Below are 20,116 nucleotides of genomic sequence, written 5' to 3' on the forward strand. Positions count from 1 at the left end.
CTCCTGTTCCATAGTGCCTACAAAAAAACTGTTAAGCCACTTGTGGGCTGAAACCAGTGCCTATTATGCTGACTAACATGGTCTCATTGTTTCCTCATAGTCAGGACCAGCTCTAGGCACCAGCAAACCAAGCACGTGCTTGAGGCGGCACATTTTCAGGGGTGGCATTCCGGCCATCTTTTTTTTTTTTTCCCTTTGGGTGGCAAAAGCCTAAAGCCAATCCTGGCAGCAGCAGCGCGCTGTGCCCAGGGAATGCCCTGGGGCCACTGTAGTTTGCACCGCAGGGGAGCAGCGCCCACACCTTGTGGCTGGACCAGGCAGGCTCCGAACGGGGAACAGTAGGGCTAGAGGCTGCCCTGAGGGGCACATGGAGCCGCCTGCAGGTGCCGCAGGGCAGCCGCCCCCTAGTGCCGCAGCCAGGGCTGAGCGAAGCGGCCTGAGCCATCCAGGGACTGCAGCAGGGCTGCCAGAAGCAGCAGCAGCGGGGCCATAGAGGGCGGGGTGCTGCCGTGTGGGGCCCACGTCCCACTCTCCGAGGCTCCGCTCCCTCTGGGGGCTACCCTGCCCCAGCTCCTTACCCCCCTGCCGGGGTGGTCCCCCGGCTCTGCCCTCCCGTGTCTTGGCTGGTCCTGGAGGTAGAAGCCCTGGCTGAGGGTGCTGCCTAGGAGCCCCACTGCTGAGGCTGAGGGACCCTGGGCTGAGGTGCTGCCTAGGAGCCCCACTGCTTACCTCGACCCTGCCAGCGCTGGACCGGCTGGAGGCAAGGAAGGAGTGGGTGGAGTCAGCACTGGTGACAGGGAGACCAGGGCTGGGGCGGCAGGGGGTGCAGATGTGGGAGGGCACTGGTTGGGGGCGAGAAAGCTTGGGGCGGCAAAAAACCTAGAGCTGATCCTGCTCATAGTCCCATCTGGCTGTATACATCTGTTGTCTCTTCTCTTATATTTCAACTGTAAGCTTTTTGGGGCAGGGATTGTCTTTTTTGGTTCTTTGTTTGTACAGTGCCTAGCATAATGGGGTCATGGGTCCATGACATGAGCACTTAGATGATACTGTAACACAAATAAATACATAATAAATTGTATTGAATTTGCACTGAGCCCTTGCTGACATCTTTGTAGTTGTCATAAATCTCAAGAACATTATTAGGATCCCAAACAGTATCCAAAAATGGTAATGCTTTTTATATTTATAAACCTTGAAAACAGCCAGTGTTAAAAACGAAGTTTCCATGTGCTTGGTTTGACCTTAGTTTCAGCTAGTTTTCAATTGTTAGTTATAAAACTCTAAAAATAGGGGTTTAGAAAGGAATGGCCAACAGATTTTTCCATTCAGCTTTCCTATGTGGCACTGTATAGTAATATATTCATTCTCTCACACATAGAAATAATTTTGGACTTTCTCTGCTTCTACAAACAGGTTTCTGCAAACACATTTTACTTTCTTTTTCTTAAATTCAGAAGATAATATTTTCATCACCTGTGAAAAACACTGAAATATAACAAAGGTGGGTTTTTTGGACATGGATATGGTTACAAACAACTTACTACTCATTGCAAAGCATAGTATTTGATGGCCTTCTCCAAAAGTTACATCCTTAATAGTTCTTGTCTGGTCCCCAAGGGTCTCAAAATTGGAAAGTATATGAATTGATGAACCTGTCTCCAGAAATCTGCTTGAAGTATTTTATGTTGTTGAAATAAAACTGCAATAGGCCTATAATTCTATATTTGGTTCCTTACTCATCTGGGAATTCTATGTATACACAAGGGTCCATTCAGTTTTGTTTGAAAATATTTTGGGGGCAGTTCTAGCTGTCTGAAAGGGAGCTTTGCATTCTATTTTTTTGCCACGGTAGAGCTTTAATTAGCACAAATATATATCAAATTATTAGTGTTCTTAAAAAGCATGTATTAAGAAGCACTGCTCCACTCATTATTATGACTGCTGAGTTTAGGCCTAAATCAGACTACAAATCAAACTATACCAATTCTGCGATGTTATGAATGGGGCTTAGAACGGGCACTGAACTTTAGAAACGGCTCACCAAAAACCATAGACAAATTATTTTGTAATATTTGATTCCAGGCATATAGCACAGCTACTTACATACTGATAATACACTGCTAATGAAGACAATTTGCAATTATCTAGAGATGGAACAGGCCACCCATGCCATTTATAAAATGAGTACATTTACTTCAGATTAATATTTTTCCCTAAATCCAGTATCTGTTTTTTCCATGATGATTAAGATAACCCATATGTTCCTTAAACAATTAAAAGAAATTGTACAACAATTAATCTGGATCTTTATAAGCCACAAATCAGTTAGTGGCTATGTAGTGCAAATAGGGTTAATTTTAAATGCTTGGATGCCAAGTCATTTATTTTAAAAATTACTAAAAATATTTAGTTTAGCAAAACAAGAAACAGTAGGCCAGGTCTTAATAATTTACTGTGTTTACTGCCAACTCAAGGATGTGGCTCCCACTATTTTAGTTGCGCGTGTGTGTGTGTGTGTGTGTGGTTTTTAGAGACATTAGGGAACCATCAATATTGAGACCAAGCAAAATAATCAGAATTATTAATCATGGCTATTTTATTATCAAAGAAAGGAAAAGAAAACATTAAGCATTAAACCTAATGATAAAATGGTTATGTCCATTACAATCTCTTCTGTATGTCTATCTGTGGAGAGCTTTTACCAGAGATTACACCCTTAAGCATGAAAAGCCTCTGGGGGTGTTCTTTCTTCAGTAAATTAAGACTAAAGTATCTTATTTCCTAATTAAGTATTTTGGGGCTTATCTATAAAGAAGGATAATACCTTCTATAAGGGTGTCATTTCTAAAGCACACCAATGTGTTGTGCATTCACTGGTCCGTGTGAACCCTTCTGGTGTGTTTTAACACAGTACTGTTTGAAACAGTATTACACTGAAGTGCACTGGAACCTTTAGTGTGTACCAGCAGGGTCTACATACACCAATTAATGCGCAACATATTAGTTCTTTTTAGAAATCACACCCCTGTAGAGTGCATTCCTCCTCTGTGTAGACAAGCCCTTATTAGATCATTTAAAACTGTTTATGTGTGGGCAACAGAATTTGTCTAATGGCAGGTGGATCCTGTTAGTTATTATAAATAACCAGAATGCTTACTTTGCCCAACTGTAAGTTATCTTAACTAAATCCTATGATACTGAAGAAAATATTTAAATCAGTTACATAGAAGAAGCCATTTAAGGATCTGTTTTAAAACAGGCCAATTACGAATCTTAAGAATCTTAAATCTAATTTAATCCCATTATTTCTCTGTTTATCAATCTTTAGTCCTTGCCTCATCTTGGTCTAACCATTTGGTGATTAACAGGAGAAACTGTTAATAATTTTAAATTATCACAGCATTTCCATATCCTAACAAAATTACACGAGATTTACAATCTAATCCCTTGGAAGTATTTTGGTTAATTTTCTCTCTCCAATCTATGTTGAAATCTTGGGGAAGTTTCTCTGGTTTGGTTTCTTCTTGAGTCTTTTCTGTTCTTCTAAGCTCTTTGTAGTAGCTTGTTTTTAGAGATGGACAGGATGAGTTGTGGTGTGCTTGCTGTTTAAGCAGGGTAGCAGAGGTGCTCACTTTAGAGTTTTTTTTATACTCTTCTCCTTCCTATTTCAATGAAATTATAGAAAAATTATCTCTTCCAAGCTTGTTTAGATTTAAGTTGGTTACAATCATTTCTTCATTGGCTCCGTACCGTCAGGGTTGGCTTAGGTGACACTTTCAGTTCCTGAACATGCAGTCTATTTAATGAATATGCAACATTTCTAACTACCTTTGTTCTTCATGTAGCAGGAAAATCCCAGATAATCTTTTGAAGTTAGAGGTTAACTTTTTCTTTTCATTCAGTCCATTTTTTAAACCTTTCTTCAATTTTATTAGAATTCAACAAGAAATGAAATTCTGTTTTTAAGAAGTCCAAACACTCCTATTCTTCATATGAAAGTTTTTAGTTCTCAAAACAATCATCCTAAATTAAATAACTCTTAGAAAGCCAGTAGCTTAAATAGTTATTTAAGAAGTTGTTGATTCTTTTATAACAATTTTTAGAGAAATGATTCTTCAGGTCAGTGTAGGTGAGGGGGTTGCTTGCATAGTGCAAGTAATTAATTATTTCCGCATTAATATAAATACTCTATACTTAAATGGCTTCTTACATTAGTAACTAGCTCATCAAGGTTATTAAATTCCAAGCATTTTACCATTAGCAATGAAATTAGGAAATTATATTAGGAGCTTTGCACTTAACTAACATACTTGAAAATATTCCAATCAAAATTATTTCCCATTTCAATATTTAAGAACTAAACAAAAATTTAAAATATTTCCAACTATATATGTTTTTTCCTAGAGGCTTTTAAAGAGACAAGCAGAAGTTTTTCTTTGAAAAAGAATGGTTGGAGGAGCTTCATATAGGTTCACTTTACCCTTAAGTTTTATGGTTTGATAAGGCTCTTCAGTAACTCTTCTCTGACACCCATTTTGTGTGTACTAGTTGCAGTCTTTACAATTAAAATGTCTATCAAATATTTTATACACAGCACCAATCACGACAACCAAGCTTACATCCATTTCTCAAAACACAATATAAAAATTTCATAAGACAAAATTAAAGCAAGTTTAAAATGCAGCTTTTCTGAATGTGTATACATACAATTTTATGGCTAAGGAGAAGTTATCTTCCTGACATTTGCTTGTCTTTGGGGACAGAAAGCAGAAACCTTATGAAATTTCTTTAAATCATCCTGAACATTTTATAACATAACTAACTAAAACATACACAGATAGTGTTATATTTTCTAGCACCCTGGCTATAACATACTTGTAGCTATATCTTAATATTCAGTAAAAGTGCAAGATTGTAATGGACCTAATATTTAAAAAATAAGTTATAATAATTTTTGCATCAGTTTTGAGGTCTGTCCACCACAGTGGGAACAACATAGAAGAGAAGAATCTGGCAATTCAAAAATATTTCATGGTGTATTATTATTACTCAAAACAGAATGCTGACAGACTGGTTGCAGCAAGGAAACTAATTACAACGGTAAAGACGAAAAGTGACACTGCTAAACCCAGCAATCTTAATAATTGTGGGGAAAGAGGATGATATACCAAAGGGTTTAAAAAAGCATCCTTAAATATTTGGGCACAAGCCAGAGAACAGCTCAAGAGGGCAGAAAATGTCAACACATCATGCCATCCCATTCAAATCAATCAGATTCCACATTGGTGAATTTGGGTCTGCATCTCCAAACTGATGAATACAATATCTGAGAATAAAACCACCTCCTCCAGGAAACAGAGAGAACCTCTTCATAGACTGGGTTCTAAGATAGCTAGGAGGACTCCCAATTTCTGTTGACGCTTACAGAACTAACATGTAGAGCAGAAATAAAGAGAGAGGCTCAAGGGAACAAACATACTTTTAAAACTAAACACACGTTACCAGCCACTTCAAAAGAGAAAAAGAAAGCTCTATAATTGATGCTGTTAGATACACTAATGGAAGGTATGACCAAAAGAGTCAATGAAACCCTAACCAGGCAATTTAATTTTATAGGAACCATAGCTAAAAAAGTAAATTAATAAAAGCCAGAAAGAATTGGAATGATGCCTTGAAGGATGATATAGCTAAGTGATGGTGAGGAGAAATAAAAGAAAATGTCCTTGTAACCAGGCAACAAAAACAAGTATTAGCAATCTATGGACTGTGACATTTATGTTCTCACCCTGTAAAAATCAATCAAATTAATATACAGTAGTCTGAAATGTAAGATTGAGATAGGCAGCTGGTGTCATTTTGTTCATATGATGTGGAAGTATCATGTGGTATAAGATTTATGGAAAGATATTGTGCAGCAGGTAATGGTTATAAACGAAATAAAATTTTGCCTAGGTAATAAACTCTGTATGTTTCAAGATCACTTAGAACCATCACTACACTCGGTGGCTTCTGTACACCAATTGTGTCAAAAACAACATTATGATTCAAAAACTTTCTCCCCTCATGAAATTTTCTGCTGATTGATCCAAGGCATATCAATTATAATATAATACCCACTATTCAATAGGGATGCATACTGGGGTCAGCTAATGTGGAACATCTTGCAGGATCAGGGCCTTGAATTCCTGTTATTCCTTTTTAGAGATTTTTGCTATTATGACTTTAGTTGTGGCCAATTACTCTGAACAATTTTTTTTGTTACTGTTGTGACAAAGTTCCTCCTGTGCCTTGGTGAGTCCTGCGCTTTTTGGCAGATTTGCTCGCCTCAGAGGTTCACAGCAGCCCTCGGTTTGGCCGCTTCTGCTAGAGGCTCAAACCTGCCGTTCACTCAGTTAAACTCATCACTGGCCAGCATGGGGGAAACGGAGAACAATCCGTGCAGTCTCTGTTGTCCCACCTAGTGGGTCAGGGACAGGCCAGATCCCTTTCCAAATTAGACCTCCTCTTCTGGTGTTTCTCACAGACCGGGTCAACTCCTCTTGTGTCTGATTAGGAGTAAGGGGGAATGGGGGGAACCCGGCCTGCCCTCCACACCAGGTTCCAGCCCAGGGCCCTGTGGACAGCAGCTGTCTACGTCTCCTGAATCTGCTGCATGACAGCTACAATCCCCTGGGCTACTTCCCCATGGCTCCCCCCAACACCTTCTTTATCCTCACTGCAGGATCTTCCTTCTGAAGTCTGATCACGCTTTTACTCCTCAGTCCTCCAGCAGCACGCCTTCTCACTCCGCACTCCTTGCTCGCCCTCCACTAACTGATGGGAGGTCCTTTTAAAACCAGATGTCCTGATTAGCCTGCCTGCCATAATTGATTCTAGTAAGTTCTTAATTGGCTCCAGGTGTCTTCATTAGCTTGCCTGTCTTAACTGGTTCTAGCAAGTTCCTGATTGCTCTAGGAAAGCCCTTGCTCTGGTCACTAAGGGAACAGAAAAAACTTTTCATCCAATGGCCAGTATACTTGCCTTCTACCAGACTCCTGTACCCCACTGGTCTGGGTCTGTCACACTGTTTACTGAACATTTTGGAATAAAAAGGAAAAAGCAGGTTAGCTGCAACACAACTAGTATAACTCCTATTCTTCATAACATGCAAAAAAAAGTTCTGAAGTGATGGACACATGGAGACACATACTTGCACCCCCACTGAGAGAACCAACAGAGAAATTATTTGCAGAAGGTTACAGAAGAGCTAAAATATTACCCAAGCATTGTTTTCAGAAAAGTTAACTGAAAAGTGGAGGAAAGTTATTGAGTATTTGGTTAAAACTAAGAATACAAAAAGAATTGTTGAATTCCCATGGTGCTCTCAAAGTGAACTTTTACAATTACAGCACAAGGAATCCATGTGAAATTATCCTTGCAGCATAACCAAAACAATGTTGAAATGTGACTGCTATGGAGTTATTGTTCTGGGTACATATATGTTTTCAGTTATTATAGAATGGAAAAATGAAGGTCACTTGCATTGTCTCAAGAACATAAATTCATAAATGTGGAATGTAACTTCTTGCTCTTTATACTAAAAGTGAAAATTATATGGCAGTGTATTCTTTTTTAAAAGTGCCTCCAACACAAAACATGGTGTTAACATTGCTGTTTGAATAATCTTATGTATATATGTGGCTTCCACTATGCCAAGATCAATATTTATTCCCTGACCAAGACTTGGCATCCATTTTTTCATTGATTCATAGATTTAAAGGCCAGAAAGGACCATTAGGTCATCTAGTTCTAGTCTGATCTCCTGTATAACACGAGCTACAGAACTTCATCCAGTTACTCCTGTATTGAAACTAATAATTTGTATGCTTGGCTAAAGCATATCATCTCTGACCTTCTCTTTCTTCTTGATGCTGCTTCTCTAGCTTTACCCCTTTTGCTTGTAGCAAAAAATAAACAACCAACCAACCAACCAACCAACCAAGGCATTACACTCTGATCATAAAGTTTTTTTGGAAGCCGAAGTCATCACACTCGAGGAAGCTTCTGCCATTAATAACTCGCCCCCTTGTATACACACCTGTGTAACCTAACTGATGATAAAGGTCATTCATTCAGTGTGGTATATTCCAGTTCTGGTCAGCTAATCAATGCAGACGAGCCCATGGCATACTGGAGGGAACATGTCAGCCAGCTACCAAACGCACTCCCAATTTCTTTGGACCCTGATATTAGGGCCGTATGACAGGTATTGAAACCCCAGCCTGGGCAACAAGGGGTTGAGAAGTTTCTTCTGGCTCAGCCAGGCCCAACCCACCACACCTGCAAAACTGGATGCACAGACTGGAATAGGCATTAAAGGGTAGTAGAATGGCTCATTTGTGGGCAGACCAGGGAAGAGAAAGGACCTCTACTTTGTAGCTCCCAAGAAAAGGGCTGAGGGATGGCAGGATCACTTTCTCAACAACTGCCTGACGTGCCCTCCCTGAGAGAAAAGAGGACCTGCTTCTGTTATATCCAGAGAGGGAGGCATTTCCCCCATTTAATCTACTAACTCTGATGATTCCCTCTCTTATTTATGGACTACCTCTGAAGGAGAGAGACTCGGCACTGACCTAGCTGGAGGGGTAAGGCATCAGAGGCGGCAGCTGCTGCTCCAAAAGGGAGAGAGCTACCATCCTTCACAGCTACGCCCAGTGAGCTGACCTCCTTCATAGCCTCCCATGATAGACTGCAAACTTTGGAGAATAGCAGGATAGTAGGCAGTGCCCTATGGAGGGCAGCCTGAAGGCACTCCTGGTGTCAGACCCTTCTGTTGCCCTCACAGGGCGCTGGGTTTGAGGCTGATGGAGTGAGAGGGCAAACACTTTCCCACCAAAACTGCCCCTCCTCCACATGTTGAGGGCCTAAGCGCTCACCACTAGCCAATGCTCTCCACAAGCAAAGGCCATCACAGGTAGCTACTAAGCTGACTCATTTTGCACAAAATGATCCTGGCAAATTCACTATCCATGAAATCCACAGAGCTGCAAAGAAGCATAAGGAATTAAGGCAACAGGAACCTGCGGAATTCCTGTGGAACTGTAAAAAAAAATGCTGGACCAGCTATTCTTTTGTGGCGACAGACATTGTTCGATCTCATCTGGAGAACAGAGTCGATCCTGTCTGGCTAGCAAAAAGGCCTTATTTTACCACTTTGCAAATGTAAAGGCAGCAAAAGAGACTTTCATAACTATTGCAGCATTACTCTATCTGTCCTGGAGAAAGTTTTTGCTTCTGTCTTGTTGGCCCAAGCTGCTGATATCTTAAGGAGCAAGAGAAGACTACAACAAGTTGGCTTCACTCCAGGTCATTCTACAATGGAATAAATGCTCAGTGTGCCAGCTTGTTGACAGGTAATCTTTTGGCTGAAACTCATAGGCCTCCCTGACAAGTTCTATAGAATGATCCATCTTCTATATGATGACTCTCACGCTGCGTTCTTGTAAACAGGAAAAGAACCACTGGCTTCCAAATTCAGTCAAGCATTCAACAAGCATGCACTGCCACCCTAGAACTCTTCAATGCTGTCATAGACTAAGTGCTTCACCAGACTCTAAGTAAATGGATTTTAGGCATATGCCTTGATAAGAAAGTTAACAACATTGATTTTGCTGACAACATAGTGCTAGTTGTCAAATCAATGGATGAGCTAACCGTGGCACTTAAAGCCCTGGAAAGCTCAGTGGTAAAAGTCTGCCTGAAAATTAATTGGGGTAAAACCAAAATACTTTCAGTCAGCAATTTCACACACATTGAAGGCTCTGGTATCTCGGTGAGTGACCACACAGTTGATATTGTCAGTGATTTCACCGACCTCAGCTCTTTTTTAATAATATGGGCAGCACTGGGCAAGAAGTTGAAACCTGCACAGCAAAAGCATCATCAGTAAAGGGGTGCCTCATCAAGAACATCTTTTGTAACCCAACCAACTTGATTCATAGATTCCAAGACCAGGAGGGACACTGTGATCATTGAGTCTGACCCCGGGTAGAACACAGGCTATAGAACTTCCCCAGAACAATTGCTACAGCCCGTCTTTTTAAAAATATCCAATATTGATAGAAAATATACAATGACCCTTTGTAAATTGTTCCAACAGTTAATTACCCTCACTGTCACAAATTTACATCTTATTTCCAGTCTCAATTGATCTAGTTTCAACTTCTAGCCATTGGATCGTGTTTTGCCTTTTTCTGCTAGACTGAAGAGCCCATTATTAAATATTTGTCCCCATGTAGATACTTATACACTATAACCAAGTCACTCCTTAACCTTTTCTTTGTTAAGCTAAATAGATTGAGTGCTTTCAGTCTATCACTATACGGCAGTGGTGGGCAAACAGCAACCCGTCAGGGTATTCCGCTGGTGGGCCGCAAGAGTTTGTTTACATTGACAGTCTGCAGGCACGGCTGCCTGCAGCTCCCAGTGGCCGCAGTTCACCATTCCCGGACAATGGGAACTGTGGGAAGAATGGACATAATAGGGAGATTAATGGTCCATCTAGCATAGTATGCTGTCTTCTGACAGTGGCCAATGCCAGATGCTTCAAAGGGAATGAACAAAACAGGGCAATTATCCAGTGACCCATCTCCGGTCTTCCACTCACACATCTGGCAGTCAGAGGCTTAGGGACACCCAGAGCATAGGGTTGCATCCCTGACCATCTTGGCTAATAGCAATTGATGGACCTATCCTCCATGAACTTATCTAATTATTTTTTGAATCCAATTATAGTTTTGGCTTTCACAACATCCCCTGGCAACAAATTCCACAGGTTCACTGCATGTTGTGTGAAGAAGTATTTCCTTTTGTTTGTTTGAAACCTACCGCCTATTAATTTCATTGAGTGACCCCTGATTCTTGTGTTATGTGTAGTGTTAAATAATGCTTCCTTATTCACTTTCTCCACCCTATACATGATTTTACAGACATCTATCATATTCCCCCCTTAGTCATCTCTTTTCCAAGCGGAACAGTCCCTCTCTTTTTAATTTCTCCTCATAAAGAATTCAATTCTGTTACCCTTCTCTGTATTTTTCCATTTCTAATATATTTTTTTTGAGAGAGACCGGAAATGCACACAGTATTCAGTATAGTGGCATTATGATATTTACTGGCTTATTATCTATCCCTATCTAACCATTCTGAGTGGCTCTTCTCTGAACCCTTGCCAATTTATCAACATCCTTCTTGAACTGTGCATGCCAGAACTGGACACGGTATTCCAAAAGTGGTCGCACCAGTGCGAAATACAGAGTAAAAAGAACCTCTCTACACTTACTCAAGATTCCCGTTTATGAATTTCAGGATTATATTAACTCTTTTGGCCACAACATCACTTTGGCAGGTCATGTTCAGTTGATTATCCACAATGATCCCCACATCTTTTTCAGAGTCACTGCTTCCCAGGACAGAGCCCTCCTCCTGTAAGTATGGCCTACACTCTTTGTTCCTAAATTTACACATTTATATTTAGTTGCTTTAAAACACATATTGTTCATTTGTGTCCATTTTACCAAGAAGATTACTCAATCAGTAACCTGTCCTCTTCATAATTTCTCTCTCCTGAAATTTTTGTGTCATCTACAAACTTTATCAGTGATGAGTTTATGTTTTCTTCCAGGTAATTGACAAAAGTGTTAAACAGCCGTGCCAAACACCAGTCCCTCTGGGACTGGAAATACAGCTGCTTGATGACTATTCCTCACTTACAACCACATTCTGAGTGTTATCAGTTAGCCAGTTTTTAATCCATTTAATGTGCGTCATTTGAATTTTATACTATTCTAGTTTTTTTAATCAAAATGTTACGTGGTACCAAGTCAAACACCCTCAGACAATCATAGAAAATTAGGGTTGAAAGAGACCACAGGAGGTCATCTAATCCAACTCCCTGCTCAAAGCAGGACCAATACCAACTAAATCATCCCAGCCAAGACTTTGTCAAGCCAGGCCTTAAAAACCATTAAGGATGGAGATTCCACCACCTCCCTAGGTAACTCATTCCAGTGCTTCACCACCCTCCTAGTAAAATAGCTTCTCCTAATATCCAACCTAGACCTCCTCCACTGCAACTTGAGACCATTGCTCCTTGTTCTATCATCTGCCACCACTGAGAACAGCCTAGTGCCATCCTCTTTGGAACCCGCTTCAGATGGTTGAAGGCGGCTATCAAATCCCCCCTACCCCCACTCTACTCTTCTGTAGACTAAATAAGCTCAATTCCCTCAGCCTCTCCTCATAAGTCATGTGCCCTAGCACCCTAATCATTTTCATTGCCCTCCGCTGGATTCTCTCCAATTTATCCACATTCTTTCTGTAGTGGGGGGCCCAAAGCTGGATGCAATACTCCAGATGTGGCCTCACCAGTGCCGAATAAAGGGTAATAATCACTTCCCTTTATCTGCTGGCAATGCTTCTACTAATGCAGCTCAATATGCTGTTAGTCTTCGTGGCAACAAGGTCACACTTTTGACTCATATCTAGCTTCTTGTCCACTGTAATTTCCAGGTCCTTTTCTGCAGAACTGCCGCTTAGCCAGTTATCTCATCATAGAAGGCAATCAGGTTGGTCAGGCATGACTTACCCTGGGAGAATCCATGCTGACTGTTCCTGATCACCTTCCTCTCCTCCAAGTGCTTCAAAATTGATTCCTTGAGGACCTGCTCCATGATTTGTCCAGGGAATGAGGTGAGGCTCACTGGCCTGTAATTCCCTGGATTCTCTTTCTTCCTTTTTTAAAAGATGGCCACTATATTTGTCTTTTTCCAATCATCCAGGATCTCCCCCAATCACCATGAGTTTTCAAAGATAATTGCCAATGGCTCCACAATCACATCAGCCAACTCCCTCAGCACCTTCGGATGCATTAGATCCGTCCCATGGACTTGTGCATATCCAGCTTTTCCAAATAGTTTTTAACCTGTTCTTTCATCCCTAAGAGTTGCTCACCACCTCCCCATACTGTGCTGCACAGTACAGCAGTCTGGGAGCTGATCTCGTCTGTGAATACCGAGGCAAAAAAAGCATTGAGTACTTCAGCTTTTTCCACATCGTCTGTCACGAAGTTGCCTCCACCATTGAGGAAGGGTCCCATTCTTCTCCTGACCTCCTTCTTGTTGCTAACATACCTGTAGAAACCCTTCTTATTACCCTTCACATCCCTTGCCAGCTGCAACTCCAATTGTGATTTGGCCTTCCTGATTACCCTCCTGCATGCTCGAGCAATATTTTTATACTGATCTCCAGTCATTTGTCCAGGTTTCCACTTCTTGTAAGCTTCCTTTTTGTGTTTAAGCTCACCAAAGATTTCTCTGTTACAGAAGTCTGTATGTATTACGTCAACTCTATAACCTTTATCAACCAAACCTGTAATATCATTAAAGAATATCAAGTTAGCTTGACAAGATCTATTTTCCATAAATCCATTTAATTTCTATTAGTTATCACTGATAAGAAGAGAGACTTCGATGGTCAGTATTCTGAACTATGGGACTGAAACATGGCCATTCTCTATCAAGATTAAAAAGTCACTGGACCCCACTGAGAGGAAGCATCTCTGAATGATTGAAAACATCCAATGGTATGAATTCAAATCAAATGAATAGATTCATTTTCTAACTAAACAAGTCCCAGTCTCTCAAACAGTTGGCCAATGCTCTCGAAGGTAGTATGATTATCTGCTCCAAATGCCTGCCAAACTCCCTAAAAAATCACCTTCAGCTATGACCCAATGAAAGCAGGATGAAAAAGAGCCCCCTGGAAGGCCTAAACCACAAGAGCTGGACAAACACCTGTCCCTCACAGCTATCTTACCCCATAACAAGATGGATTTGGCTCAAGACAGATCATAAAGTCACATAACGTGTTCTGAGGGCCGTATGTTGTCCAGTCGACAGCATGAGAACTAACTTAACCTAATAGCAGATTACTGCTAACAAACCTCACATCTCTAATACCTTTGTTTGATCACCTTTCTAATCCTTTGATTACTCTCTAAACTGAAACAGTCTAACAAAGCCTCCTCAACCTACTTTCTTCACAATTTCTCACACTTGCATAACCCGTATTAGTTTATTCTAGTACTCACTGTTCATCCTTCAAACCAAGGCACTAAGGAAAAGATGAACAGTGTCATAATCAATCTAATTAAAATAATTTTATTTAAAAAATATTTCCAATTTGGGAGTTTTCATATTTTAAAAGTATATCCATACTTCAATTTTTAAAGAAGGGCCAGAAAAAGTCTGTTTATGCAAATACCTAAAGGGGGAAATAAGGCTGAAGCTATTCATTCTACAAAAACATAAGGACACAAGAAGCTTTTAAGGAAGGAGAGGTTCAAGTTTGATATCATTGGAAGGTCTTTTTCCATCTGAGTGTTTGGCATGAGCAATAATCTGCCAGTGAAAACAGTGAAAGCCACTAGGATACATATCTGTTCTTCAATTTAGTTCAGGAAATAGAACATTGCTGCTTACACCTGCTGAGATATAAGACGTCCTGTCAATAAACAGGTATAGATTTGATGGATTTAAGTTTCAGACAAGCAATATGTTTTGTCTGCTCATAATTTCTGTTTCTGGGTCAAGCTATCATGTTTTCCAATCCTATATCTTTTGGCTGATGTATTTCTTTATCTCCATAGTATATTAAAAATACCCAGTGTGTGTTTTTTTTCTGTTGCTTCTTACAAATTTGAATAAAAATAAAGAGAGACCCAAAAAAATAGTGAATTTTGAACTTTAGCATTGGTTAAGCCACTGGTGAACTGTAGTTTCTGCTTCTGCTAGCTGCTCTGTTCCTTACTTTGTCCTCCCAATCATCACTACCCAGATGTCCAGTCAAATCAAATGTATTATTATAATTCTTTAGCTACATGCCATAACACATATAGGGTATAAGATAAATACACCCCAACTATCTGTGTCATTCATTTGTTGCATCTTGTTCCACATGAAGTTCTGAGGCACACACTGTCTTCTTTCAAGTATCAGAGGGGTAGCCGTGTTAGCATGGACCTGTAAAAGCAGCAAAGAGTCCTGTGGCACCTTATAGACTAACAGACATATTGGAGCATAAACTTTCGTGGGTGTCTTCTTTGTAATTGGTATGCACAGTATCTAGCACAATGGGGCCTTGATCCTCAGTGCGGTTTCCTAGGCACTACCTTAATATAAATAAATAGTAGCTTTGAAGCCTGACAAGTTTGGAATTCATAATTTCTGTCTTTGAGATTACCACATGCTTAATAATATCACTTTCCTCCATTCATTGGGAACTACAGCTTAATGAACTAGACTCTATGGTGCCTGAGCTTCAGTTTCTAGTGTACAATTGTGATGGAGTGTACCAGGCCCTTTAGCAGGGGGCCTCAAAGGCCTCACGGTCTTACCACACTACATCCCTGAAAGGAGACGTGAAAGTGGGTCCTCTCAGCCTGCCTAGAAAGGTTACAAGGAAGCAGTTCATCAGAGTGCAGCAGGCCCAGTTAAAAGGAGATGCTGGTTCTGAGCAGATCAGTTGCTGGCTGGGACCAGAAGGGTGATGAGGATTTGGAAGGCTGTGAAACTCTCCAGGCGAGGAGGCCTCAGAGAGATCCTGCTCAAGCAGGGAACAGACAGAGAACTTCATCCCTGAGGTAAGGGGCTACATGGGAAGTGGCCCAGGGAACAGCAACAGCAACTACAGTATTAAAGGAAGCAGCATAGGTTGCTGTTTATAATGTCCCTGGGTTGGGATCCAGAGTAGTGGGCAGGCCTGGGTCCCCCCGCTGCTCACTGGCAGAGCTGCCAAAGCCCTGATAAGGGGACAAATTTTATTTAGAAGCCCAAGTTAAGGGCAGGACTTAAAGAATCTCCAGGAAGGAAGCAATGGGGCACTACTCTATAACAGGGCAGGGGCAGGCTTAAAGCTAGCCCAGAAGGGGCTGAGAACTGAGCCCAGAGACAAGGCTGCAGACATTACCAAGGACACAGCGACAGGCCCTGTTTGTTCATTCATGTGTTTGACTGTGTGACTTAGCCAGAGGGATGAGCCGCTGAAGACCCACCTGATGATGGCAACAGCCAACAGGGAGCCCCTTGAACAGAGAGAGTGCAGGTTTGTACCCAGATCATAAAAGGCGCTCACAAGAGGTGAGTGCGCACTGTTATAACAATGATTTCAGTATAACTCAAGAATCAAGTCCACTACTTGTAAAGAAATACTACTTTCTTTCTGATATAGGCATAAGAACACATTTCACAACGGTCACTATTTAGGACCACATTCTGCTGCCCTCCCTTAAGTTGAATTAGGGAGCTTCCTCCACAAATAGTCTCACTGAACTCAGTGGGGTTACTCACAGGGTCAGGTACTACTCATGAATAAGAGTGGAAGAATTATTCCCTTACAATAGTCTAGGTAATTGCATAAAGAGACAAAATGATTTAGGTGAGACTTGGGAACAAGGGAAGTTTATGCCAGTGCTCCTTTCATGTTGTATAAAGGAAAGATGTATGAGACTTTTAAAACCCTAGTGGACTAAGGTTATGAGCCAAAGCAAGTGGAATTATCTCTATATGCTTTAAATTATCCTGCTTATAAATATCTTCAGGAAAACAGTACAATAAAAATTCAAATTAGGTATAATTTTTCTGTGTGAAGAGAAAGTCTGCACTTAACATGGGTAATTTACAGCAGATATCTTGTAAATCTCTCACAGCACTCTCCAACTTCAGGGAAGAATTATAAGCATATTTCTAAGCAGTTTGAAGTCTAAATCCCTGGGCAAGATTGCTTATCTGCAAAGCCACTTGCATGTTGCAATTTAAACTAATATGCTGAAAAAGAAAGAGTTGTATAAACGGGAAAATATTTTAAAAGGTTTTTCCCTAATGCTATTTACAAAAGCTATTTTTAAACTCTTCACCTCACAACCTCCCTGACTCTCCCCTACCCTACTGATCCTTCCTTTTCCATCTTCATAAGAGACCCGACCCTTTCCCAGACACCTACAACAACTTCCATCCCCTAAAGTGTCCCTCCACACCTGACCAGTTTCCTACTAATTGGCGCCTCAAAATCCTCTCTCTGCACATGGCTCTGACCCAACCCTCCTCCCAACTGCCAGTTCCAGACCCATTCACAGAGTTGAGAACTGGTGATAGCGATGCAGAGAACTGTGCCAGGGACTGGGAAAGTTTTCTAGCATCATGGAAGTGGGCCAGGTGAAAGCAATACAATAGAGGACTGGGGACAGCAGTACCTGTAGGCTAACATTTTAAGTGAGGCACTGCAACATACCTTAACTGCACATGTGTTCACTGATTAACACCACCTATGAAAGTTCCTTAAGTCCTCTGTATGGGCTGCTAGACTTTGCGTCAACATGATTCTCCTTTTGCTGTTTTGGAACGTGAATGATTTCACCCTTCATTTACACATACGTGGGGGGGACAGGGACAAAAGCCCCATCTACACCTAAAACATGGGTCCACCGAGCTACATTGTTCAGGGCTGTGAAAAATTTCACCCCTTGTGTGATGTAGTTAGATCGACCTAACCGCACTGTAGATGCCACCGCCTTCTCAGAGAGGTGGATTACCTAAATTGATGGGAAAACCCCTACTGTTGATGTAGGAAGCATCTACACTACAGCAACATACCTGCAGCACCATTGCTGCGCCGCTGTAGGGTAGACATACCCTCAGATTTTTCAGTGGTAGAATCACTGTTGCCTAGCACAGGGGTTCTCAAACTTTTGCTTTCTGAGCCCCCCTCCCACACGCTATAAAAACTCCGTGGCCCACCTATGCCACAACTGTTTTTCTGCACATCCACTAGATTAAAAGCCATGGCCAGCATTAGAGGGTAGCAAACAGAGCAATTGCCTGGTGCCCCATACCACATGGGGCCCTGTGAAGCTAAGTTGCTTTGGCTTTGGCTTCAGCTCCAGGAGGTGGGGCTCGGGCTTCAACTTTCTGCCATGGGCCCCTAATGACATCAGTCCTGCTCTCTAGTTTATTTTGGCGAACCTGCTGAAGCCTTGTCACGCTCCGCCCCTCCCGACCCCAGAAGAGCCACAGACCCCCTGGTTGAAAACCTCTGGCCTAGAAGGATGCTGAGAGCTGCTTGAAAATGTATCTCACACCTTCCTACATCTTTGAAACACCACTCAATGGATATTGGACAGGTGCAATAATCAGGTATCAAGTCTGCTATATAGTACTATAAAAACATTAAGGAAAAAGAAGAGTTTGTTTTTATCTCTCGAGATCTAGGGTGAAATCCTGAGGTCAACCAGAATTTTACCACTGACTTAAATGGAACAAGGATTTGACCTCCAAAGTTTGTTTGTTTAAACGACACACCAAAAATTACAGAGGACAGGCACAATCTGATCATAAAAAAATTGAATTATGCCAAGCATAAAATTACAACAAAAATTAAAACACCCATTTTCCTCTATTTCTGCAACGTAAGCATTGCCAAATGAGAAGGACAGGGGCTGTGTGGTATTAGAGAAATTATATATAGTCTATATAAATTCATTTTTGATGCTAGATCTTGTAGGACAAATTTCAATATGGACCATACTTTTAGGGGTCAATGCTAACCCCTCCTCCCCCACCCCCCGAAACAGGTTTAACAATGGAAATGTAGACAGATTCTAATTACAGTGTGGTGTTAGTAGCCACCATCATTATGGGTACATCTATAGCACCAAAAAAACCACCAATTACAGAGTCTCAGTGTTCAGGTTAACTGACTCGGGCTCATGCAATGGGGGTCCAAATAGCAGTACAGATATTCCCACTTGGGCTGGAGTTCAGGCTCTGAAATGCACGGAGAGGGGAGGGTTTCAGAGCCCAGGCTGTAGCCTGAGCGGGAACGTCGACACTGCTTTTTTGAGCCCTGTGAGTCTTAGTCAGATGACTCAGACTTTGAGACTCACTGCTGTCAGTTTTATTTTGTGGTTTTTGCGTTGTACATGTAGCCTAACAATGTTCTGTAGAAAATATAACAAGCTCAAAATTAGAGCAACTGTACTGCATGCTGTTATAATTTAAAAAAGGGAGAGGGAAGTTGCTTGGGGTGTGTGTGTGTGCGCGTGCCATTTTGTTTTAACGAAAGCAGAGTCTTTGTTAAGAATTTGAACCAAATTCATCATGGGCATGATCAGGATAACTCGCACTGAAGTTGGTGCCTATTTATACCACAGCTGCTTTTGGCCCTTTGTAGTGAAAACACAATGCAACAATTTCAAGTAGGATGGCAAGACTCCAGTGTTCCATGAAGTAATGGGTGCTAGGTTAACATTTACACCAGTATTTCACTTAGATTTCTAATTATTATAGAGTAGCTTATAAGAAGTACATTTATGAGCCATGGTTTAAGTTATTTTGGGAAATAAGAATTGATAAAATGGATGCACAACAAATTAGAACTAAAGCCACTCACTAGAGTATCTCCTGAAGCATGGATAGTCCATTTTGCCACTGCAGTTATTCCCACTTACCTTCACTGCACTGAAGCAAAAAGCGTGCAGTACAATCACAACTACAAAGCTTCGAGAAATACTGTAGAGGGCAGATACCAATCCAGCAGCAGCTGAAATGCAGACATCAAAAGTTACTTTCTAGATGAAACAAGTTGCAACCAAAACAAAAAAAGGTTCGCTCAACCAGAATTTAATTAATAGAAATCTTGTATCACAGTGTTATCCTCTTTCTTTGTATAAAGAAAGCCTTCAATATTTTGATCAGTTGAACAAGCTCCTCAAGAGACTTAAAGGTGAAATTCTGGCCTCACTAAATCAATGGGAGTTTTGCCATTGATGTGAGTGGGACTAGGATTTCAGCCTAAAGATCTATCATTTTTTATATTTTATATTTGTATGCCCTGCCAAAATGTTGCTGCCTATCCTTTTTTCATTTTTGAAGAGGAGAAAAGGAAGGATGCTGTTTTAAAATGCTTTAACTCTTATACTGCTGAATTCCATTGCAGCATTCCTCTGAAACAAAAAACAAAATGAAGAGGAAAAAAAAAAGTCAGCAAATTTGGTAGCACTCTCACCAGCTGAAATTCTGGT

At 41.1% G+C, this 20,116-nt stretch overlaps 1 protein-coding gene across 1 annotated transcript in view; it reads right to left on the minus strand.

Annotated features, from left to right (window-relative positions):
• The window catches only part of PCNX2 (pecanex 2), a 248,327-nt gene that overhangs the window by 128,095 nt on the left and 100,116 nt on the right, over nt 1–20,116 (minus strand). The window contains 1 exon segment of the mRNA XM_030556904.1: nt 19,544–19,635. Coding sequence (XP_030412764.1) covers nt 19,544–19,635 — 92 coding nt within the window.

The sequence above is a fragment of the Gopherus evgoodei genome, chromosome 3, assembly GCF_007399415.2.
Source record: "Gopherus evgoodei ecotype Sinaloan lineage chromosome 3, rGopEvg1_v1.p, whole genome shotgun sequence".
NCBI classification, from domain to species: Eukaryota; Metazoa; Chordata; order Testudines; family Testudinidae; genus Gopherus; species Gopherus evgoodei.